Source organism: Barbus barbus, assembly GCF_936440315.1.
Source record: "Barbus barbus genome assembly, chromosome: 20".
Classification (NCBI taxonomy): domain Eukaryota; kingdom Metazoa; phylum Chordata; class Actinopteri; order Cypriniformes; family Cyprinidae; genus Barbus; species Barbus barbus.
The window spans coordinates 2,978,992-3,005,272 of NC_136748.1; the positions used below are offsets into that span (position 1 = coordinate 2,978,992).

Here is a 26,281-nt window from a genome sequence, read left to right on the forward strand (position 1 = left end):
ACTGTATTGTATGAATGCAATTTGGTGTGCTACATTTGTTATGTTGTCACTTTCAAGTGAGCTTCCAGCATCAGTTGCGTTGCTTCACTGCCATTCATAAATCCTGTACCATGGCCTCATGGATTTGCAAAGTGTCCAGGATGTACACCTCAGGATTTTGCTGGGGATATTGGAATACAGTTTTATGAATAGTATATTCAGATATTTTACTCTGTTCACATTCAACAACTATATTGTAGACAAGTGCTTAAATTTGGATACGACCCACACCATCAAATACTTCATGCACACCATTCAGATAACTCTTCCCCAAAACACAATTCATGTCTTAATGTGTAAAAATAACACCAAACTACTGAATTCATAAATCAAGACAAGACAAAAAAATTAAAAATAAAAATAAAAAGAGAGAGAGCTGATTTTGAGCTAAAATATGAGCTGCACATTTCATGATATTCACCCCGATTTATGTGTGTTTGTTACCAGTTGCAAAACTTTAAAGCACATTTTCCAAACATTTGAGTGGCTCTGCAATCTATTTTCAATCTCACCAAAATTTAGCCCACATCTCTCACATGATCGCATGCTATTCCTGTCTGTTTTGAGCTTACTTGGATACAGGAGAGGCAACATGATGCCTGTTACCAAGTTACTCCATCCTTAAAATTTTAATCAGTGGTAACAGTAGCATACTCGCTCGCTCACTCACTCTCTTGTGCTCTCTTTGTTTGAAACATAGCCAATAGCCCTGGATAGCTATCTGGAAGAGATGCCCTCTTCAGTCAATACACAGATCCAGGATACTCACTGCCTGTGCAAACTAAACTAACACTAACAAGGACAAAAGATCACAGCTACACTACCGTTCAAATTACAGTTCAAAATAACTGTTTTGTATTATAATATATTTTAAAATGTAATTCATTCCTGTGATGCAAATTTGTATTTTCAGCATCATTACTCCAGTCTTCAGTGTCACATGATCCTTCAGAAATCATTCTGATATGCTGATTTGCTGATTAAGAAACATTTCTGATTATTATTAATGTTACAAATATTTGTGCTGCTTCATATTTTTGTGCAAACCATGCTATATTTTATTTTTCACGATTATTTGATGAATTGAAAGAACAGCATTTATTTAAACTATATATTCTTGTAATATTATACATGTATGTAACTATGCAACACAGATTAAACTGATAAAAAGGATTCTGTGGTGAAGTAAATACTATGAAAAAACAAATGTAATTTCTACATTGAATTCATAAGTTCAGGCAAGTTTTTTAAGTAAATTCTAAATTAGTAATCAATTCAAGTTAGTAGAAATTAAAGTTTGAATTGTTTGTTATGTTTACAATGATTGTATCACACCACAGTTATAAAATTAAGTGAACTCAATTTATTAATACTGGTTGGTGTTCCCATCATGCCATGAGAACACTAGTATCAAATCATTTTCAGGTTTAAGGAATCAAACCTTGAAACATATGGTAGCAATGAAACAATTGAATAAACAATCCTCAAATATATGGAATGTGCTTATTGTTTTTGGAAGGTCAAATCTAAATACTGTACATTTGCACTGTTGCAGATATTTGTTTGTTTGTTTGTTGTATTCTTTTCCCAGTGCTGGGTTATCATTGTGGTATCAGTGATTTCAGATTTATTCATCCTCAGTTGTTTATAAAACAACTTTGCTTTTTGCTTTGCATTGGTCAGTGTTATTTACTTGTCTAAATGGGCAGTTCTTGAATAGAATGAGACTTTATCAGACCTATTAAAAATGTAGTTATAAACAATTGAATCAGTAATTAATCCTATGTGTGTGTGTGTGTTAAGATTATTCACGGTCGGGGAAAAAAGAGAGTCGGTGTCCAACGCCTGGCTGTGACGGCACAGGTCATGTGACGGGTTTGTACCCGCACCATCGCAGCCTGTCTGGATGCCCTCATAAAGACAGAGTCCCGCCAGAAAGTAAGCACTCTACACACTCTTTCTATACTTCAGTGCCACATGTGCTTGCATTCGTCCTTTAAACCTGTGCTAATTTTCATGCTGGTATTTATGAAAAGAGGTCATAATCATTGGTTGACTGTGTGTCTGTATGTGTTTGCCTGTGGAACCCAGTCTTCAGTTCATTCTGCATGTTGTCCTCCTCAACACACACACACACACAAACATTCCTGTTCATTCCTATGCAATACTTTTTCAGCTCTATAACTTTTGACCACATTCCAATAGCAATTTTAGCAACAGCATAAAAGTTTGCATATAAATTTCAATTTGAAATTTAAAATACCACTTACTTCCAAATTTAAAATACTTCAAAATGCTACTATTTACACATGTACATTTTATGTACATGACTATTAAAACATTAAAATCCACCTTTTTCTGTTGATTTGCATTTATGGCAAAATTTACAGTAAGTAAAGCATATTTTGGTGTCCCTGGAACATAGGTCTGAAGGTCCATTATATATTATGTGGACATGAAAGCATACTGCATAGTAGGGATGACCCATCTATCCTTCAGTTTACGAGAAAACTTCTCGCAACGGAGGAGCAGTCATCGCAATATCAGACATGCATGAATGCGTTTATTGTTTCTGTTGATAATTGCAACGCTATCTTAATGGAGGCCAGTTTAATAAGCTGGTTAGATTTCTCATTTTGTTTTAGACGCTCAATTAAATCCAGTTGAATAAACTGTAATAATTTTAATCTGATGAAAGAGTGACAGACAGGAAGAAGGAGTAAGATTTCCCCTCATTCACCTTGAGCAAACCTCTTCATGCGATTCATTAAAATGCATACAACAATTGTGTGTGTTTTATTCACCAATAACCAGATGGCAAATCAAACTAACTGATGGCTTTGACTACAGACTGGAATTAGTTAACAAAAAGATTTGCTTTTAAAGTGTCCAGATGGCAAGACAGTTTGTGAGCTGGCACAGCAAGGGCGTATTTAGATGGCCATCACTTTAGTGAGGACGGTGACAAATGACACACGCTTACTGAATGATTGGTTCTTTATGCTGAGTCACTTAGTGGCTGTTCTTTCTTTATAATCCTGTTAGTATCTTCGGGTTACATTAAAAACCATGTTTTGTTGTCTTATGCAGGGCCATATTAACCATTGGGCTAGGCAGGGCTGAAGCCCCGGGGCCCGAGCAAGGAGGGGGCCCGTGATTGGCTGTGGGTAGATTGACTGGAGCGCCGATTGCCAAAACCACCACGCCCCCCACTCATTAGCGCTGTTATTTAGTTGAGCTTTTCCGTAAATTCCATGCATTACCATTTGAGATTGAAATGTAAAGTCTGAATTTTGTTTACCAATCAAATGCATTTATATTTGACTTTAAAATGATATATGCACATATCTATCAGGTGATCGCTGCCCAGTAGCTCTGTCTGCATTAACCTCCACTCTTCTTCGTTCTGGAGTAATCTGGAAATGGTCGCATAAAGAACAATATTCGATATGTAAAAATGTCAGCAATTCTGGGAGAGAGAGGGCTCAAAAAATGAAAAACTTCAAATACAAACAGAAAAAAATGTAAGTTAGTCAGTAAAATCCCCAGCTATCAGGTTATTTTACTAAAGCTGATGATGGAGTGGAAGTTGTTGGAACAGCAAGTGAACCGGGAACAAGGAGCAGAAAAAAAACTGCGTCATCATCCCCACAGATTTTTGGTTAGTTTGATTATTACCTTGATGTTTATTGTTTTTGTGTTTGAACAAACTCTATATATTCATTTAAGGGTTGCAATCATTTTGCGTGTCAAGATGTAGGCTATATCATTTAAGCGCGTTTTAAATCAAATAGTTTAAAACTGTTCATGGGCATTAGGCTACGGGGCAGAATTTGTTCTGGTAAATGCATGTGTTTAGATGGTTTCAACCTGATTCGCACGGCGCGCACTTAGCAACTGACTTAACTTTTCGCTCCTTGTGTTTAAACGTTCAAATACACATAGTTATGTGTCAAAATGCCCGTCTCTGTGAGTATCCTCGTAAACACTGTTATTTGTGTCTTAAATGAACATTAATAAAGATAAAGCATGTCCTGGATTATATGATGAGATCTTAAAAGGATAGTTCACCCAAAAATGAAGATGCTTACCTTCAAATTGTTCTAAACCTCTATGAATTTCTTTGTTCTCCTCAACATAAAAGAAGATATTTTGGAAAACGATTCTAACCAGTTTCTGGTCCCCATTGACTCCAATAGAGTATTTTTTTCATACTATGGAAGTCATGGGGGCCCAGCAACTGTCTGATTACCAGTATTGTTCCAAATTATATTCTTTTGCGTTCAACAGCAGAAGGAATCTCATACAGGTTTAGAACAACTACAGAATGTTCATTTTTTTGGGTGAACTATTCCTCTAAATCAGCCTAATATAGCTGCTGTTGCCATTTGTATCAATAATGTAAATCAAACATCAGAAAGAAAATCACTTACTGTCCTTGACTGAATCACATTTGTAAAATAAATAAGACTATATACAGTGAAGACTATTCAGTCTATTTGTACATTGTCTTTATACAATATAATATTTATTATTCAGTGCTTTAAGTTTTTCAAGTCAGTCGATTTCTTATGATCTTTGTTCTGTTGTAGCCTAATTTGTGACTCTTTACTTGGATTCAGTAAGCTTATTTTTACTTAGGCTAGTATTAAGCTATTTTTTGTGATATTGAAATTGGAAACAAAAGTTATGAAATTTCAATGCATCAACAATTTTGATATGGGATAAAAATCCTATATATATATATATATATAATTATTGTGATGGGGGGCCCAGTGCAGTCTTAGTCCCTGACTGACTATGTGATGTCAGTATTGTTGGAGTTTTAATGATTTCATTACTAATAGTACAAACTTAAAAAAATAAGTAGAAAAATAGGTCAGAAATTCACTGTAAAATATACAGTGACAATATCTTGATATATACTGTAATCACGATGATAAAGGTGACACATTAGAAAATCACATGGTCAATCAGAGTTCATTGCAACTGGTCTGTCCATAAAACATAATGGTGCACAGGGTCATAAGACAAAACTTTATTTCAATAATACACATGACACTATCAGTAATGCAATAAACATCCACTAAATAACACAATATAATATAAAACACTGTAATGTATATTACTTAAAATACATATGGGAAATATGGGATAAAAAAAAAATCACTTCAAATTATAAAATAAGTAATTACATATTTTACATTTTCAGGGACCTAAGAAATATGAATTACTTGAAACTACATAAAAATATTAGACCAACAGAATTCACCTACTGTATATGTTGTTAGTTCTCAGCATGCATTGCAGCATGGATAATTCATGCGGTTACTGTGATAGGAGTTCTTGTTTTTCGCTGTTTGCTGACTTTTGCTTAATCATGTTAGTTATTTGATGAGTTATGATATTAATAGTTCATATTTTCTTCGCCGTTCTTGAGATTTGTGTGTCAAGTGTTGAGGTCTTTGTACAACCTTTCCTGATGTTTTTGCTTTGTAAGGTGAATGCACCCTCAGAAAGAATAATAGCATAGTTTACTTCACATATTAAGTGTCTCATAAAACTATATCTATATATAACTACTAACATGACAGATCAGTTTATTGTGTTACTAATTGAATATTTGCTGAAAAGGTTGATTCTGTGTGAATTTATTGGCTTAATGAGGCATTTTAAATTTAGTAAATAAACCAATTCAAATTAATTTAAGGGATAGCTCACCCAAAAATTCAAATTTTGCCTTCATTTACTCACCCTCGTGTTGTTTCAAACCTGTATGAGTTTCTTTCTTCTGACAAGCACAGTTGCCAGTAGCCACTGACTACCAAACATAAATGAATAATAATAATGATTGTTTGGGATGATAAAAACTATATGGATGCCAATGGCTACCATCAAATGATTGGTTACCAACATTCTTCAAAATATTTTCTTTTGTGTTCAGCAGAAGGAAGAAACTCATACAGGTCTTGAACTACTTGAGGGTGAGTAAATGATGACAGAATGTGCATTTTTTGGGTGATGTGTCCTTTTAAGTTTTACTTTTGACAATTGTAAAGATAACCTTTTTTTTTTTTTTGTCAAGTAAAACCACTCACCTTTACAAAAGTACAAATCTTAAAATAATCTGTACTTGCTTTGAGACACACAAAGACATGTGTCTCAGTCGGTGGAGGTAGCGGATGCTGCCTGCTGCTTGGTAATGAACATGTCAGAGTATGTTGAAGATGAGGGTGAAGGATTAAGGAGCTGATAATGATGAAGATGAGCACCGGAAGAGCGCTGGTCTGCTCGCCCCGGCCCATGCTCTCTGCCCCCACTCCAGCGTCCTAATGAACAGTAATCTAATTGCTGTCGGCAGGGAGTTTAGACGGCCATGAACAGAGGAGACAAAGGCATGCACACATGAATAATAGAGTTTGGGATCAGAGAGAGGCAGTGTTTGGGCGGTGATTTCATTGATTGCTAACGTGTGTCTACTGCTAATGAAAAGACAAATGCAGAGCTGAGACAATCAAGAGCAGCAGCACCTCACAGCAGATGACTGTGTGCATGAGCTAAAGTTAGCTGACGGCTTCAGCTAGTGATGAGAATGCAATCAGGGTCAGAGTTCTCTGTGAAAGCGTCTTTCTGCATCACTCACAATCCTAAACTAAAGCATCAGATTTTACTTGCAACATCTTCAAGCTAGCAGCAGGAAATCTAGTTAAACAAAACAAAACAGAAAAGAATAGAAAAGAATAGCCACTTCCAGGTTTTTTTACATTTTAAGGCATGGCATTGTTACAAATAAAGCATTGTTAAGCATTATAGAATATTATAATATTTAAGTTAATGAGAGTTATTATGAATTGATATCATAATTTTACTTCAATTTCATTTTACGTTAATTTAAGTTCAGGTGTAATTTTCTAATGCACTTTTTGCAGTATATACACTAAAATCAATATGCTAATAGTTGTATGTATACTATTTCAATACTTCTTGCAACTCTGACTGAATTGGCCCACTTATACCCCTTTTCCACCAAGGCAGTTCCAGTGCTGGTTCGGAGCCAGAGCCTAGTTTCAAACCGGTTCTTTGTTTTTCGACACCCAAAGCACCAGCTCCGAACCAGTTAAAGCGGTTCGTAAGTAGCACCAAAACATTGCTGGGCTAGAAGGAAGAACCGCTTGTGTCAGGAGCTGGGGGTGGGGTTACCGTGACCAACAAGACGAACAGAAACTTGGATCGCCATATTTGAAATAGCAGCTAAACACTAACACGTTTGATTCGCCGTGTTTGGATGCCGATGTAGATTCGCAAAGCCATGAACATCAATAGCAACGCAACGTACCCCATTGCTGATAGTTTGTTTAGGCTTGTCCGGGATAGATCGGCGCTGCACGGACCGGTAGGTGCGAGTCATATCGAGGTGCTGCGGGAGCGACTGGAAAGCAGACGGCTCTTTATGCTTTTGGATCGCTCTCGCGGTGCTTTAGTGTGTTGTGTGCCAATCGATCGATCTGCGTGGCGCTGATGCACCTCGAACAAGCCTGTTGTGCCGCGCTAGCGAACCGAAACATGAAACGTATTCAGTGATGTAAGCCCTGGCTCTGTATTGGCTCTCTAGCCTGTGGAAAAGCAACCGGTTCTTAAAGGGCTCGCCAGACGAACTCGCCGGCTATAGCACTGGCTCTGAACTAGCACCTGGAACTACTTTGGTGGAAAAGGGGTATTAGTAGTTTTTACAAATTTACTTTTAAGGGCACTTTAAGTGTAACTTTGATAAACTGTGTATGCAACTAAAAGTGAACTTACTGTATATACACTCACCGGCCACTTTATTAGGTACACCTGTTCAATTGCTTTGGGCGGTGATTTCATTGATTGCTAACGTGTGTCTACTGCTAATGAAAAGACAAATGCAGAGCTGAGACAATCAAGAGCAGCAGCACCTCACAGCAGATGACTGTGTGCATGAGCTAAAGTTAGCTGACGGCTTCAGCTAGTGATGAGAATGCAATCAGGGTCAGAGTTCTCTGTGAAAGCGTCTTTCTGCATCACTCACAATCCTAAACTAAAGCATCAGATTTTACTTGCAACATCTTCAAGCTAGCAGCAGGAAATCTAGTTAAACAAAACAAAACAAAACAAAACAAAACAGAAAAGAATAGAATAGAATAGCCACTTCCAGGTTTTTTTACATTTTAAGGCATGGCATTGTTACAAATAAAGCATTGTTAAGCATTATAGAATATTATAATATTTAAGTTAATGAGAGTTATTATGAATTGATATCATAATTTTACTTCAATTTCATTTTACGTTAATTTAAGTTCAGGTGTAATTTTCTAATGCACTTTTTGCAGTATATACACTAAAATCAATATGCTAATAGTTGTATGTATACTATTTCAATACTTCTTGCAACTCTGACTGAATTGGCCCACTTATACCCCTTTTCCACCAAGGCAGTTCCAGTGCTGGTTCGGAGCCAGAGCCTAGTTTCAAACCGGTTCTTTGTTTTTCGACACCCAAAGCACCAGCTCCGAACCAGTTAAAGCGGTTCGTAAGTAGCACCAAAACATTGCTGGGCTAGAAGGAAGAACCGCTTGTGTCAGGAGCTGGGGGTGGGGTTACCGTGACCAACAAGACGAACAGAAACTTGGATCGCCATATTTGAAATAGCAGCTAAACACTAACACGTTTGATTCGCCGTGTTTGGATGCCGATGTAGATTCGCAAAGCCATGAACATCAATAGCAACGCAACGTACCCCATTGCTGATAGTTTGTTTAGGCTTGTCCGGGATAGATCGGCGCTGCACGGACCGGTAGGTGTGAGGCATATCGAGGTGCTGCGGGAGGGACTGGAAAGCAGACGGCTCTTTATGCTTTTGGATCGCTCTCGCGGTGCTTTAGTGTGTTGTGTGCGAATCGATCGATCTGCGTGGCGCTGATGCACCTCGAACAAGCCTGTTGTGCCGCGCTAGCGAACCGAAACATGAAACGTATTCAGTGATGTAAGCCCTGGCTCTGTATTGGCTCTCTAGCCTGTGGAAAAGCAACCGGTTCTTAAAGGGCTCGCCAGACGAACTCGCCGGCTATAGTACTGGCTCTGAACTAGCACCTGGAACTACTTTGGTGGAAAAGGGGTATTAGTAGTTTTTACAAATTTACTTTTAAGGGCACTTTAAGTGTAACTTTGATAAACTGTGTATGCAACTAAAAGTGAACTTACTGTATATACACTCACCGGCCACTTTATTAGGTACACCTGTTCAATTGCTTGGTAACACAAATTGCTAATCAGCCAATCACATGGCAGCAACTAAGTGCATTTAGGCATCTAGATGTGGTGAAGACGACTTGAAGTTCAAACCGAGCATCAGAATGGGGAAGAAAGGGGATTTATGTGACTTTGAACGTGGAATGGTTGTTGGTGCCTGACGGGCTGGTCTGAGTATTTCAAAAACTGCTGATCTACTGGGATTTTCACACACAACCATCTCTAGGGTTTACAGAGAATGGTCCGAAAAAGAGAAAATATCCAGTGAGCGGTAGTTGTGTGGACGAAAATGCCTTGTAGATGTCAGAGGTCAGAGGAGAATGGGCAGACTGGTTAGAGATGATAGAAAGGCAACAGTAACTCAAATAATCACTCGTTACAACCAAGGTATGCAGAATACCATCTCTGAACGCACAACACGTTGAACCCTGAAGCAGATGGGCTACAGCAGCAGAAGACCACACGGGGTGCCGCTCCTGTCAGCTAAGAACAGGAAACGGAGGCTACAATTCACACAGGCTCACCAAAATTGGACCATAGAAGATTGGAAAAAAACGTTGCCTGGTCTGCTGAGTCTCGATTTCTGCTGCAACATTCAGATGGTAGGGTCAGAATTTGGCGTAAAGAACATGAAAGCATGGATCCATCCTGCCTTGTCTCAACGGTTCAGGCTGGTGGTGGTGGTGTAATGGTGTGGGGGATATTTTCTTAGCACACTTCGGGCCCCTTAGTACCAATTGAGCATCGTTTAAACGCCACAGCCTACCTGAGTATTGTTGCTGACCATGTCCATCCCAGAGGTGGGTAGTAACGAGTTACATTTACTTTGTTTCATTTACTTGAGTAAATTTTGGGGGTAACTAATACTTTGAGTAAATTTAAAAATGGGTACTTTTACTCTTACTCAAGTACATTTTTAGTGAAAAAACTGTACTTTTACTTCGTTACTGTGGGCGACGTTCCTCTTGTTACTTTATCTTAATGCAATGCAAGTTAAAAATCCTTCAATTTATTTCAAACACGCCGTCTACTTTTTTTCTGGGCAATGAGCGATGCCCGTTCGAGGATGATTCATTCTTTTGAGTCAATTCTTTTCAAATGCTTGATCAAACCAGTTGGCAAACTAGTGAATTGGTTCGCGAATCAGTTTGAATGATTCGTTCAGTTCCCTGCCGCACGCGCTGTGTCGTCTGAAGCGGTTCTCACTCAGAGTTGTAACAGAAAAGAGCGTTGAAGACGTGGCTTTGGATCTACAGTCAGTTGAAAGCAAATCTGAAAGGCTATTGTTTGTTAGCTATGAAGATCTTTATTAGATGAACACCGCATATGCTGTCGGTTCCACAGGTATAGATTTGATTACAGTACACGATACCATGACATTACCAGTTTGTTGTACATGTACCTTACACATTGTATACAATGTATAATTTATTCGTTAAATAAGCTGTCACAGAGTATGAAATGAACACCCGCCAAACCTGCGTTAGTTCCAGGAGAAATGCTTTTGGCTAGACATAATACTGATATTTTCACAATATTTGCACTTGCAGAAATAAAGGCTACATTTGTTTACATTTTGCAGAACAGACGGAAGAAGATCCGTCAATGTGCTTTTGTTTCGTTATGTTCAGATGTGCTGTAGCGGTCATGTGAGGAGTTTTCCCTCTTCTCAGTGTCAGAGGTTATATACATTTATAATACATAATGAATATACTTTAAAATATAATTTAATTCAGTGATGCAAATCAGATTTTTTATCAGCTGTTACTCCAGTTTTCAGAGTCAAATGATCTTTCAGAAATCATTGTTTCACAAACCAGTGTTGTTGACAAAACTGCATATGCTGGTTATGTATGTTTTGAAGCTGGGATGCTGGTTTAAGCTGGTCTTAAGCTGGTTGAACCAGCACATGACCATCTTAAACCAGCTAAGGACCAGCATAAACCAGCAAAGGACCAGCTTAAATCAGCTTAAACCAGCATCCCATGCTTCAAAACATACCTTACCAGCATATGCTGTTTTTTTCAACAGGGAACAGTTTTGTTGCTTAATATTTTTTGGAACCTGTGACATTTAGTTCAGGATTCTTTTTAATGAATAGGACGCTAAAAAAGAACAGCATTGATAATAAATCAGGCTGAAAAAAATTGATTTTGAAAAATCCAACATGGCGCCGGTGATGGCAGCTATTGTGCGTTGCTCTTCAATGTTTGTATTGTTTTTGTATGTTTTTCCTCTTTTTTGCTTTTCAAATAAGATCAGTTTTACCAGGGATGATCTGCTGAACATTCGGCAGAACACACCACAAAATCTTCTACCGGTTTTTGATTTTTCGGACGTTTTGCTGGACATTGTAGTTGGCGGAGCCGTAGCTCTGGTCAAACGCTTCAGGAGGACGCGCAGATGGGGGAAGAGAGCCGGAGCGCTCGTGAAACTTTGTCAGCGCGGATTTCGAACGGCGTTGCCTAGCATCCATCTGGCGAATCTCCGCTCTCTACCCAACAAAACGGACAAACTCCTTCTGCTCTCCCGGACAAACAAGGATTTTTCTAACTCTGCTGCTTTGTGTTTCACAGAAACCTGGCTGAATGGCGACATACCGCCATACATACAATCGTGCGGCGGCGGGACGTGCTTTTACATCAGTGAGAGGTGGTGTACAGATGTAACTGTGTTAAAGAAAATGTGCTGTTCAGATCTAGAAACGCTCTTCATTAACTGCAAGCCGTTCTATTCACCGCGGGAGTTCTGCTCGTTCATTCTCGTGAGTGTCTACATTCCACCGCAAGCACACGTGAGCACAGCTTTACAGAAACTCGCTGATCTGATCACAGAGAGTGAGCAACAACACCCGGACTCTGTTTTAATCATTCTCATTAATAAAGCAAATCTCTCCCGTGAACTGACAAAATACAGACAGCACTTCACATGTCCCACCAGAGACAGTAATATATTGGATCACTGTTACACAACAATAAAGTACGCATATCACTCTGTCCCACGGGCAGCTTTAGGACTCTCTGATCACTGTTTGGTTAATCTTATTCCGTCCTACAGGCAGAAACTTAAGTCTGCAAAGCCTGTATTAAGATCTGTTAAAAGATGGACTAACGAAACAGAGCGGGATCTACAAGCCTGTTTCGACCTCACTGATTGGACCGTTTTTGAAGCTGCTGCAAATGATCTGGACGAGCTCACAGAGACTGTAACATCTTATATCAGTTTCTGTGAGGACATGTGCATTCCTACCAGGGCTCATCTATTCTACAACAATGACAAACCATGGTTCAATGCCAAACTCAGACAGCTCCGTCAGGCCAAAGAAGATTCTCATAGAAAGGGGGATAAAGTCTTATACAAACAGGCCAAATGCACACTGGAAAAGGAGATCAGAGTGGCAAAGAGGAATTATTCTGACAAGCTCAGGAACAAATTATCTTCCAGTGATCCTGCTTCAGTGTGGATAGGAATGAAGGATATCACCAGCTACAAAACACCACCCCCCAGCACTCTGGAGAATCAACACCTGGCAGACGACTTAAACGAGTTCTTTTGTCGTTTTGAACGATCACCCCACACCCGCCCAGAACACCTTTTCACACAACCATTAACACCTCCAGCAACCCCTCTCTCCCCCACATCTACGATTCAAATCAGCGAAGATGATGTGTGCCAGGTCTTCAGGAAGAACAAAAGAAGGAAAGCACCTGGTCCAGATGGTGTGTCACCAGCCTGCCTAAAAATCTGTGCTGATCAGCTGGCCCCCATCTTCACACAGATCTTCAATAGATCACTGGAGCTGTGTGAAGTCCCCTCATGCTTCAAACGCTCCACCATCATCCCCGTCCCAAAGAAACCCAAAATTACTGGACTTAAGGCGAGACACGGCAGGCAAAAACATCGTTTTTTTTTTTATTGGTCAATTTTGAGATTTTTGGATATTTGTCTTCAATAACATGTCTTCTTTCAGACTTGTGGTGAAAAAAAGTCAGAAATACACATTTAGGTCTTTATTTTACTGCACTTTGTCTGTTTGCGTCTGTAGATTTCTCATAAATTCAACAAAAGTTGGCGTTCTAAATCAACATGCTGCTCCGCGATCTCTGCCTGTACCCAGTCATCACGTATACTGCTGGAAAGCTCTCTCTCTTCTCTACAATGCTGTCGGATCCAAATATGGTCATTTCCTTTTTATCAGCAACCAATCGTTAAAGTAAAAGAGGGGATTTAACTCTAAATGCGCAATCTCATTGGCTGAAGACAATTTCTGACAACGTGATTCGTTCAGAATCGTCACATGGTATGCTTTGACGCTTCCTTGTTTGGTTAAGCTTTCCGCGGGATCTTTTGAGTGAATTAATGAAAATGACTTCGCATCAATCATCGAAAAGAGTACAGCAGTTGTCACTTGCAAGGGGGAAAAGGAAAATTAGTGATGGATTACCCAGTGAAATGCCCTCAGGATGCGCATCTGAACGTAAGCTGTCGATGGGAGGTTTAGAATTTCTAATGTCAGAAATAGCCCAATACGTGTGGCTGTTACCACCTTGTAACATATTATAACATTACTGTAACAATATTTGTTTTGTATGGATGAAATATTTATTTATTTATAAGATTTATAAGAGTAGAATAAAGTGCCATCTCATTCATTATGTTATGTTGTGGTGGTCAGTTTTACTTTTACAGTACAGATTTCTGTGTGCTGTATCTATAAAAACAAAACAAATGAACAGTTATTGATAAAATACACATTTCATTTTAGCGGCAGAAATTGAGAGAGGTCTTGAGTCACTTCACAGTACCAGGGAGCAGGTCAGGCAGGCCTATGCAGATATTGATGCAGATGTGGCAGAGTTGCTGAGAGAGGATGCAGATGCGGTGATAAATATCAGTGTGTCTTTTGATGGCACTTGGCAGAAAAGAGGTTTCACATCACACTATGGGATCGGGGTGTGCATCGATATTTTTACGGGACTGGTGATCGACTTTGAGGTTCTATCCTCCTATTGCCATGCTTGTGCCCTTAAAGAAGCTGCCAGGCATGAGGGAAAGATTACAGATGAGGAAATTGACAGCTGGAGAGAAACGCATGACTGTGCACAAAATTTTAGGGGCTCAAGCAAGGCTATGGAGCAGGAGGCAGCGAAGAGGATGTGGGCCAGGTCTGTGAGTCGCCACCAGCTGAGATACATTCAGATGCTGTCAGATGGAGACAGTGCTGTATTCAGGGAGGTGGTATCCCTCAACCCATACCCTGGGCATGAGGTAGTAAAATTTTAATGCATCAACCATGCCCATAAGAGTATGGGCACAGCACTACGAAAATTAAGTGCTGAACGCAAATTGGGGGGGGAAGGGTCTGGGAAAATTAACGGCCAAAAAATGTAAAACATTACAAAATTATTACAGGGGGGCAATTTTAAATAACCAGGGTTCCATAGAGAAAATGAAAAATGAGATCTGGGCTGGTCTCCTCCATAGCATGTCCTGTGACGAAGTCCCCTTGCACACCAGGTGCTACCTGTCCTGGTGTTGGTATAGGAGAGCGGAGGAAAATGGAGAAACTCATGCAGGAAACTTTTTGTCTCGGGAGGTGGGGCAGAAGCTGATACCTGTATACCACCGCATGTCAAGTGACAGCCTGCTGCAGCGCATGCAGCATGGTGGCACTCAAAATGCGAATGAGTGCCTCAACTCCGTCATTTGGGCCCGCTGTCCAAAAACAGTGTTTGTAGGTAAGAGTAGAGTTGAGGCAGCTGCAAGTATGGCCATTTCAACTTTTAATGAGGGGGCCTCTGCCATGCTTGCCATTATGGATAAGCTTTGGCTGGAAAGCACTGTCGTTACCGTCACCACCATCAGGGAAACCGACATGCTGAGGATCACAAAAGCCGAATCCATCCGGTCTGAGAGTGTAAAACGTTGCAGAAAGACTCTGAGCACAGCCAAAAAGCTGAAAAGGCATCAGCAAGAGAGGGGTGAGGGGCCTACATATGGTGCAGGCATGGAGAGCTAGGCTCTCAACCCTCATGGGTGAACTTTGTGTTCCGATGGACATAGATGACTAGAGTTGCAGTTCTGATGATAAGTTTGTGTCTGTATTTGTGCTTCTCTGTGGTTAGTTGAAGGTCTTATTTGGCAATGTTGTTTTATTCAGTTGTCATTGTTCATGGTCTACATTGTTATAAACAATTACTTGGCCAGTTGTTTTGCTTGTTAGCAATGTTTTCATATAAAAATGTGTGGATTTTTACAATATAAATCTTTAAAGCCCGTTTTCTCAAAATGACTTTTCTCTCATACTCCAAGTCCGAAATCTCCACTTCAGTAGCACCTATATACACCAAACTTTCCAGTCTTGTACCTAGTTATATTACCTAATTACAGAGGGATTTGTAAATATATTATTCCTAGCCTGATTTATATAACATTTTATTCCAAAAAACATGGCGAAAATAATTTTTTTAAGGCTATTGACAGTATATTCTGATTTACAGGATAACAAAAGTAGATATCCATAAATCCCTCTGAAATTTTTTTCCCATCTCATATGTGAACACAATGAAAAAAGAATTTTGAACCTGGCTTTATCCAATTCTGAGATTTCGTTTTTTAAAATATATGCAAATTAGCGCATATTTAATTAGATAATGCCTAATTTGCATATTTAAACATAAAATTACAGAAACTTTGTAATACATTTTTTTCTCATCTTAATGTAGGTAATCAACTGGGAAAGTTTCATGGTGATATCTGCTAGTTAAAAATTTTACCCTATTCACCTGTAGTGTCTCGCCTTAATGACTACAGACCTGTGGCTCTAACGTCTGTAGCCATGAAATCATTTGAAAGACTGGTTTTGGCTTATCTGAAGGACATCACTGGACCCTTACTGGACCCCCTGCAGTTTGCCTACAGAGCAAACAGGTCTGTGGATGATGCAGTCAACATGGGACTGCACTTCATCCTGCAGCATCTGGACAGACCAGGGACTTATGTGAGGATCCTGTTTGTGGACTTCAGCTCCACTTTTAACAGCATTATCACGGAAACCCTTCAAAATAAACTAACTCAGCTCTCCGTCCCCACCTCCGTCTGCCAGTGGATCAACAGCTTCCTGACAGACAGACAGACAGCAGTTAGTAAAGCTTGGTAAATTCACATCCAGCACTCAAACCATCAGCACTGGAGCTCCTCAGGGCTGCGTTCTCTCCCCACTGCTCTTCTCCCTCTACACCAACGACTGCACATCTAAAGACCCCTCTGTCAAGCTCCTGAAGTTTGCAGACGACACCACACTGATCGGCCTCATCCAGGACGGTGACGAGTCTGCTTACAGACAGGAGGTTAAGGAGCTGGCTGTCTGGTGCAGTCTCAACAACCTGGAGCTTAACACGCTCAAAACTGTGGAGATGATTGTGGACTTCAGGAGAACCCCCCCTGCACTCCCCCAACTCACCATCATGAACAGCACTGTGACTGCAGTGGAGTCCTTCAGATTCCTGGGCACCACCATCTCTCAGGACCTGAAGTGGGACATTCACATTGACTCCATTGTCAGGAAGGCCCAGCAAAGGTTGTACTTTCTTCGCCAGCTGAGGAAGTTCAACCTGCCACAGGACTTACTGAAACAGTTCTACTCCGCCATCATCAAATCCATCCTCTGCACCTCAATAACTGTCTGGTTCAGTTCAGCTACCAAATCTGACCTCAGAAGACTACGGAGGGTAGTCCGGACTGCGGAGCGAATCATTGGTACAACCCTCCCCACTCTCTCAAGAACTGTACTCATCCAGAGTGAGCAAAAGGGCTGGCAAAATCACTCTGGACCCCTCACATCCAGCACACAACCTCTTTGAACTGTTACCGTCTGGTCGAAGCTACAGAGCTCTGAGAACCAGAATGACCAGACACAGGAACAGTTTCTTCCCTCAGTCATATCAATAATAAACGCGGAACACACAACTATTACATTAACTATTACACAGTTGTCTATATTATTATTATTTTTTGCTGCTTTGTACATTGGTTATTGGCTATTTCTTGTTATTTTGTTTTTATTACCTGTGTCCTGTCCTGTTACTGTCTTTCTGTCGCACTGTGGAGCTTCTGTCACTACAACAAATTCAGTGTATGTGTAAACATACTTGGCCAATAAAGCTCATTCTGATTTGCATCACTGAAATAAATTACATTAAAAAAAAAAAAAAAACATTAAAAGTATTTTGAAAGGCAGTGTGTGTGTATGTATATATATATATATATATATATATATATATATATGTGTGTGTGTGTGTGTGTGTGTGTGTGTGTAATGATGGGTCTGAGGCAGAGAATCACAGAGTCGGGTAACAGTCCAAGGTCGAAAACGGGAGATCAATAAACACAGAATAAACGCTCAGAGGTGTAAGCCGTTCGATACTTTTTTACTCTTACTCAAGTAACTATTCAGACTATTACTTTTACTTGAGTAAATATTTCTTCAAGTACTTTTACTTTTACTTGAGTACAGTTTTTGGGTACTCTACCCACCTCTGGTCCATCTCTTTATGACTACAGTGTACCCATCTTCTGATGGCTACTTCCAGCAGGATAATGCACCATTTCACAAAGCTCAAATCATCTCAGACTGGTTTCTTGAACATTACAATGAGTTCACTTTACTCAAATGACCTCCACAGTCATCAGATCTCAATCCAATAGAGCATCTTTGGGATGTGGTGGAACGGGAGATTCGCATCATGGATGTGCAGCCGACAAATCTACAGCAACTGCGTGATGCTATCATGTCAATGTGGACCAAAATATCTGAGGAATGTTTCCAACACCTTGTTGAATCTATGCCACAAAGAATTAAGGCAGTTCTGAAGGCAAAAGGGGGTCCAACCCGGTACTAGCAAGGTGTACCTAATAAAGTGGCCAATGAGTGTATATCAATATCTATATCTATATATATATCTATATAGATTAGTTATAGTGTTAGCTTGCTAGTTGTATACTTTTCTTGTAGCCCACTTTTTAGTTTATAGAAGTACACTTTGAAGATACTTTCAGTAAACTATAGTTTTTAAAAGGTTAGGTACTGCAAGTAAGTTTTGAGCTTGACTATTTCCTCCTATAAAAGCTGCTTCTAGGTTCATTAAACAATTCTTCAGTTTACACGATGTGTTAAGCATTGAAGAATGTTATAATGTTTATTAACCTTATTGAAAGTTATTATAAAATGATACCCAAATTTTGTCATTTTAAATGTATGTATATAATGCATTAAAAAAAGAATTGCTTAAATACAATAATAATAATAATGGATGTCAATTGGGTAAATAATAAAAAAAGAAAAAATGCTGAAATGCATAAAACATATCTAGCATTGTTATTAACTACATGTAAGTATGGTGAGCTTTCTTATGCTTTCATTATCAATCAGTGTTAAGATGAGTTCCTGTTTGTCCTTTTAGATCCGTTATAGTGCTTATAATCTTGCAAAAAAGAAATACATTTTATTAGGTTAATTTAAGTAAAGTTTAAGTATATCTTTCAAGTATGCTTTATGTAGTAAGTATACTAAAATCAGTGTACTACTAGTATACTTGTAAGAGTACTAATCAACACTTCCTGTGACTAAACTGTCCCACTCTTTAGATTATAAAAGTTTACTGTTAAATGTAATTTAAGTGTAAATGTGATAAACTTTGAGTACACAAATACTGTAGTTTATTTTTAAGCTTTATTTTTGCGCTTCAATACTGTAAATTATAGTACAAGAAAGCATATATGCATAGTGTTAGATTAATAGCTGTAGAATTACTAGCTCACTTTTTAGTTCATGGCAGTTACTCTAAGTAAACCAATTTTTTATTTTTGTAGGTATGCTTGTAAGTTTTGAAGTAAATCATACTGCCTTTATAGATATTTTGTACTATTTATATATTCTTTTTGCGTTTTAAGTATACTAATACGTTCCTATTTAAGTATTCATTTTTAAACATGAAATGTAATAGAATAGAATAGAATGTTATTTGTCGCATGACTTGCGCTGCATGGTGCATGTGCATGCCACTGTTCTTCCATTAGCAGTTCTTTGCATGCCACTGTTTGATGTCTCTGGTTCTGAGCGTGCTGGTGATAATGACGAGTGTTTCACACTAATGCAGATGACTAACTGTGGGCCTCTAACTCCTAATCTTCCACCCTATTTCTCTTGCCCGCTGTCAAGTTCTTGCAATGTATGAAAATGTTCTTAAGTGCCCTACGCCTGGTTGCACGGGCCGGGGTCACGTCAACAGCAACAGGAACTCCCACAGGAGGTGAGTTCCTCTCTGTGTGGATGAGAGAAACGCTTCTGTGTTCATTCTTAGCATCTTTATGTACTATGTCAAAATCACAGTGCTGACTACTTGTTCACTTTCCCTCAGCAAATTAATAAGGTTTATCTTTGGTTTCTGCTGGTACAAAGCATTCGTTTCTGATTTAATGCATCCAGATTTATAGTTAAGGTTCTTAAATATTAAATGTGAATTTTATTTATTTATTTTTATGTTAAAATACTTTACTACTACTTAAATGTGCAGAGGCTATAAGTAAGCTTGACTGTCTAAATTGTGTAAATAATTTATTTAAACCCTAACCTTAACTTCAGTCTCCACCAAAGGTGTTACCAGTGCTGGGTATTACTTCTGATTACAAATTACACGATGGAAATTGTAGTTAGTAATGTAATCTATTAGATTGCATGTTTTAAGTAATCCAATCAGACTATTTTGATTACATTTGTACTTTTTTAAAGCAACTTGTTTATTACATTGATTTGTATAGCATTGTTTTGTATCACATTAATATAAAAATACATTTACATTTACATACACAAGAGAAAGAAAATATATTCCATTCTTTGTTATCAACAACAGGAAGTGCATTAAACACCACATTACATCAGGGTTTCCCAAACTGGGGTTTATGAAAGAGCTGCAGGTGCTTCATGAGTGGATGATAAACTGATACAATCATAAAAATATAAAATTAAAAATAAGTTATAATTTATTTTGTTTGTTTACCTGCATAGTGATGTAAAGATAAATAAAATAAATAAAATATATTATTATTATTATTTGATTTAGGGATCATCTAAAAATTATGAATAATTTACTGTATATGTAATCAATAAAAAAGTTACTGATGATCTGATCATTTTAAAATGCAATATAATCTTACTAAAAGTACTTGATTTTGGGAATATGTTTACGGTATGTTAACATGTTTATGTTACGTTTACAGATTAAGTCTAGTCACTCAAGTCACCTTAATTTTTATAGCACTTAATATAATAAACATTGTCTCAAAGCTGCTTTACAGTGTTAAACAAGAATGTAGCAGAACCAATGTGCAACCAAATTGCAAAACTTACGCAAATCCAAAATCTACTATTAAGATAATAAGTGTCATTTTTCAGCTCCAGTCAGTTCAGTTGGTTCAGTTCAGTTGAATGACTGTGTAAAGTTCATTCATTATGAAACATGTTTGATTCAGCAATAAGCAGCTCTACTAACTCTACCATGTTGTTATTCAGCTCGAGTCAGTTCAGTGTTGATTCAGTATGATCAGTTACATATATATATATATAACTGATATATATAACTATACTCAGCACTGTGCGGGAATACCGGTTCTTCTCAAAACGTGCCAGACCTGGATGTGTGTTTGGGAAACCAGTTTGGAAATAAACTTTTTTTTCAACTTTGTTTAATATTGCTAGTGATGTCTGACATCAATGCAGGACTACGTTAATTTTATGAACAGATTGACAACGATAAAAACTATGGGGTACTACAAATGCACATTGGCTCTAGCAGCTTTTAAAGCAGCATGTTCTTCTGTGGAAGGCTTTGTGTTTGTAGTGGGCTGATGAAATGGTTGATTCAGATATTTTGGAGAGGGTGCTGCAGTAATGCTCTCAGCAGCTGCTGTGTGGAGCGTCAGCCATTAGCACCTCACTGACACCTCACCAGGGGAGACGGCCCGCTCCAGACGGCCGCCACAGACCCCTGAACCACACACACACACCACCTAGAGGAACCTTGTATTACTCTCAGGTTAACTTTTTGTTCACTGGGGGAAAAAAAATAAAATTATTTCTTATTCAGTATTGTTTTGTCTTATACAGAACTGTTTTGTCTTTGAATTCAGTTTATTGTTCATACCCCATTGACATATTTTTCTTCTAAGTATAAATGCAAAACTTTAAATTAAACTTGATCAAGCTTAATTTTTATACTTTTTCAGAAAAAATAAAATATGTGCTTTATAAGTACTAATAAACAGCAAATATGTTAATAATAGGTATGCTATTAAGCTATTAGTTAATATTGAGAATTGGTCCCTATACTAAACTGTTACCCAAAATACTAAGTAAAACATAAATAAATAAAATAATTTATAATAAATCATTATTTGCATTGTAGCTTGTAAGAATTAAGGAAGTTAGTAATGTATGAACTTTGTTTTTATTCTATACATTTCTATGGAGACAAAAAAAATTGGCACAAATTAGTCAATCAATATTGACATACAGTAAATTATATATATTTATGAAATAAAGTTTATTTTTAAACTCAAATGGAACATTTAAAAATGAAATCTTTAGCTTATGAAAGCAGACATTTGTATCTGGTTTTACATCAGGACCCAGTGTCTTACATGTTAGTAATCTAGTTGTTTTCTTTATGCCAGTTGCAAAAAAATGTAGATTTGTCTTATTTGAATCTGAAAAATAATAACTGCTAGTTGGTCAGACTAGCTTTTAAGATGTTTATGTAACTGGTACCAGATTTTACAATTGTGACCGAACACAATACCAAACCTAACCTTCATTTCATGTAGTCTAGGTCTTATTTTCTTGCATAGATTTGCTGAAGTGCCCAACCAAGTTTGGAAAATCACAGGCGAATTTCAACCAAAATATTATATGGTTGAAACAATATGGAAAGTGTTTTCTATTGCCTTTTTCTCAGGAGGCAGATCTGAGAAGCAGAAGAGTTTCTTCAGCGAAAGCTTCATTTTTTTCCCTTTTATAATCTTTATGAATTATTTAATGCATAGTACACAAGAATCAACATAAGTCTTTTTATTTATTTATTTATTTTTTACAGATCACAGTTTTGACCATCAGTATTCTAATTCTGACTTCATACTGTATAAAGCAGATTATAAGAGATGCATATCAGTGATGAGTCTAAAATGCACAGAAATGAAGATGAATCTATATTTGATATGTCCCTGACTTGTCACATATAATCATGTCTTTTAAAGACATGTTTCTGACATTTCGTCCTGTTCATCCAGCCTGTCAGGCTGTCCAATAGCGGCTGCAGAGAAACTGGCCAAAGCCCATGAGAAACATCAGCCATGTGATGGAGGCAAATCCAACCAGGCTTCAGATCGTGTGCTCAGGTAACCGCTCCTCATTGCCTACACTGACACACCAGATCAAGCTGTGAATTTGCTTCTTAGCTGGAAACTGAGTCTCTTAAAAATAGGCAACAATTTGTGTTGAATTTTATGTGCAAAGTTCACGAAATGGATAGTATGCACACATTCATATGATACACCATAAACCGCTGGTTGTATCTGTTCCAGGCCCATGTGCTTCGTCAAACAGCTGGAGATCCCACAGTACGGCTATAAAAACAACGTGCCCACTTCAACCCCACGATCCAACCTGGCCAAAGAGTTAGAGAAATACTCCAAAAACAGCTTTGACTACAACAGCTATGACAACACCAACATCTACAGCAAACGGCACACTGCTGCACCCAAAGTCCACAGTCGGGACGCACTGCCCAAAACTGATGATGGTAAGACCTCAGCATTCACGCGTCTGCGCTGTGATATCAATGTACACCACTGTTCAAAAGTTTGGGGATATCATTCTAATATGATCTGGACACGTAAGTTACTCTTTAAAATGTCTGAATGTCATTGCATTAGATGATGGCAAAATACCAATGTAAATGTTCTCTCAACGTCTACAGGAGCTTTTCTCAGAATTAACTTTACTTTGCTTGAATCATTTTTGTAATGACTTTTGACCAACAGAACTCCCCAAGGAACAGCTGCACAGTGACACTTTATTTTTTTTTTTTAATTAAACAGCAGGAAGTAAGGACATATATGTTGTGTGGTGACAGGGGCGAATGGCCTGTCAAGGAAAATTGCAAAGATCTTATAACACCATAATTTATTCTAACAACATGAACATTTATAGGCATAATGTCACACTCATTGGACTGTCTGTGTGTTTTCTGTCTATGTGCTCCCCATGACCTAGTTTTCCCTCGTGTATACCCATATTTGGTTCTGCTCCTGTCCCCATTTAGTTAATTCAGTTCCACCTGTGTTTGATTAATTACCTTGTTTAGGTTCTGTTACTTTAGCCTTGTGTTTTCCACTGTCCAGCGTCCGGTATTATACATCGATGTTGTGTTTCCTGTTTGTCTCTACCTGCCTTGTGTTACCCCGTTTTTGGATCATTAAAGACTGTTTACTTTGAGTTCAGCCCACGTCGCCTTGTTCTTCGTTTCGTCACAGTGGGCAACCGTGACACACAACATGTGTTACAGATTTCAGTTTAATAAAACGTTATTCTCACATATCTGATTAAGGCTCAAATCTGTAAAAGATTTTACAGAGTTAAAGAAGATTATTGAGCTGATTAATTGATTTTTTCTGGATTACATATACCAAAACTATAACATATAAAATTATAAACCATGGTAAAAAAAAAGACGATCAACCAAATCCACCGAATATAATTTTATTTGTGCACCAGATGTTAAAAGCCAAGTGTGTAGCAGTTTATTTTATTTTAGTATCATTGAGATACTATTGTTTACATTTTTTTATTAAAATTTTTGCAGAATATTTAATAGTTGTGTTTTGTCATTTTTATTGTTGTTTTTATGCCCATTGTTATTATTATTATTATTACTAGTTATAGTTTTAGTTATTTTAATATGTCATGCTAAATTTTTGAAGTAACAAAAATGCTTTTAATTGTTTCAGTTTTTGGTAATTTTATTATTATTAGTGAAAGTAGGAAGTCAGTTCTCTATAACTTCACACAGCTGTAGCTCATAACCTGGATTATAAATTTAAAAACTACAGTGCATGTTGTCTTTTCCTGAATCTATTGTTTTATCATTTCAAACTATTTCAAATAAATGTCACTTGGTCTGATATTATTTTGTCCAATAAAGCAAAGAGTAAGTCTTAAGCATCCAAATACTTTTTTGTAGCCGATGTATGATCAGTGTTATCACTATGACTCCTGAATATATATTAAGGTCTGAGAAAACTGTAATGCTTGGTGAGGAACTAAACCCTGTTAGAAAAGCCTCTGAGATCTTTCTTCACTGTATTTCTGAGGTATGGAAATGTATGGAAATGATCTGGAGGCAGATGCATAATCAATGAGGTGGTTTAGGCAAATCTCAGTCTGGATTTAGAACTGCTGCTAATTGCAATTCTGTGTGTAAGATTTGAGATCCCCGGCCATGCTTTAATGACCAGACTGGGGGGAGAAGATAGAGTAAAAGGAAGGCAGAAGAGAGAGATAGCGAGCAATGGCAGCAGGACGCCCGGTGGGAGATGTCACTTTGATGCCCAGCTGGTGGTTGTGGCTCATTGTGTCTTTTGTCAAATTGCATAGAGTGTCTCTCCGTCTCTCACCTACATCCCGACACCCCCCTCAACACCCCATCATTTCAAATCTCCTCATAATAATCAAAATCATCATAATAAACAAGCCTTTCTTCAAATGAATTTGACTACAGCACACGATCTAACAAACTTAGTTTCCATGCACTTTATTTTACAGTATGTTCACTTACAGTGTACTTACTTGCCCCAGAAAGTACTGAGTACATAATGTAAGCTAACTACACTGTAAAAACATAAACGATAAAACAAAGATTATTGGAGTGCATTTTACAAGAAAATACGGTTTCAGTCTTTCTACTTCCAAATTTCATGCTTAATTCAGTGTGTAACTTGCCAATTATTTGTGAAATTTACCAGCAATTTCAAAGTAAATCCTATGCAATTTTTCATGTACATGGGTTACTGTTAGGCTTTGAGTTAGTACCTAGTTATTACCTATATATTGTAGCTACTATAGTAAGCACATGCATAGCTTTATTTTAGATGTCCTTGTTACATTGTAATTACTCAAATGTACTCTGTATTAATTAACAACATGTACTTAGATGGGTCATGCCATTTCTTATACAAGGCTGAAAAATGGACTGTGATTATTTTGAATCATTTCCTACATTTTTACTGTGCATTTTGGAATTATATATATATATATATGTGTGTGTTTGTGTGTGTGTGTGTCATATCTTGTGTTTTATGGATTGCACAGAACATTGGTTTTAATTTCAAATAATTGTGAAATTAAATACTAAAACAACAAAACAACAAATAATAAAATACACTCAAAATAAAGTGTATTTTATGAGCTGTCCCATACGTCTGCACATATAGGGCTTATGTTAAAGCCACTGTTCTGTGTGTCCCGTCAGTGAAGCACTACTGCAAGAGCTCCAGTTCGGCAAGCAGCACCACCAGCAGCAGCCTGAGCTGTGGAGGAGGAGGAGGAGGGAGAGGAGGAGAGAGCAGTGCCAGCAGCACCTGCAGCAAGAGCAGCTTCGACTACACACACGACATGGAGGCAGCGCACATGGCTGCTACCGCCATACTCAACCTCTCCACCCGCTGCAGAGAGATGCCCCAGAGCCTGAGCGGGAAACCCCTGGAGATCTGCACACAGGTAGACACATGGCCACACGAGTCACAATATCAAGCCCCTTTTATACTTGTTCAGACAATTTTACTTTATCATTATACATTACCTTATTACACATTATTATTTCACAATATATAACTAATCTGGAGACCAAGCATTTAGTAGAGC

At 38.1% G+C, this 26,281-nt stretch overlaps 1 protein-coding gene across 1 annotated transcript in view; it reads left to right on the forward strand.

Annotated features, from left to right (window-relative positions):
- The window catches only part of LOC306886489 (myelin transcription factor 1-like protein), a 116,961-nt gene that overhangs the window by 51,886 nt on the left and 38,794 nt on the right, over positions 1–26,281 (forward strand). Inside the window, exons 7-11 of the mRNA XM_079443627.1 lie at positions 1,843–1,977; positions 19,529–19,619; positions 22,651–22,758; positions 22,945–23,162; positions 25,890–26,137. Of these exons, the coding sequence (XP_079299753.1) occupies positions 1,843–1,977; positions 19,529–19,619; positions 22,651–22,758; positions 22,945–23,162; positions 25,890–26,137 (800 nt within the window). The remainder of the gene's footprint in view (positions 1–1,842; positions 1,978–19,528; positions 19,620–22,650; positions 22,759–22,944; positions 23,163–25,889; positions 26,138–26,281) is intronic.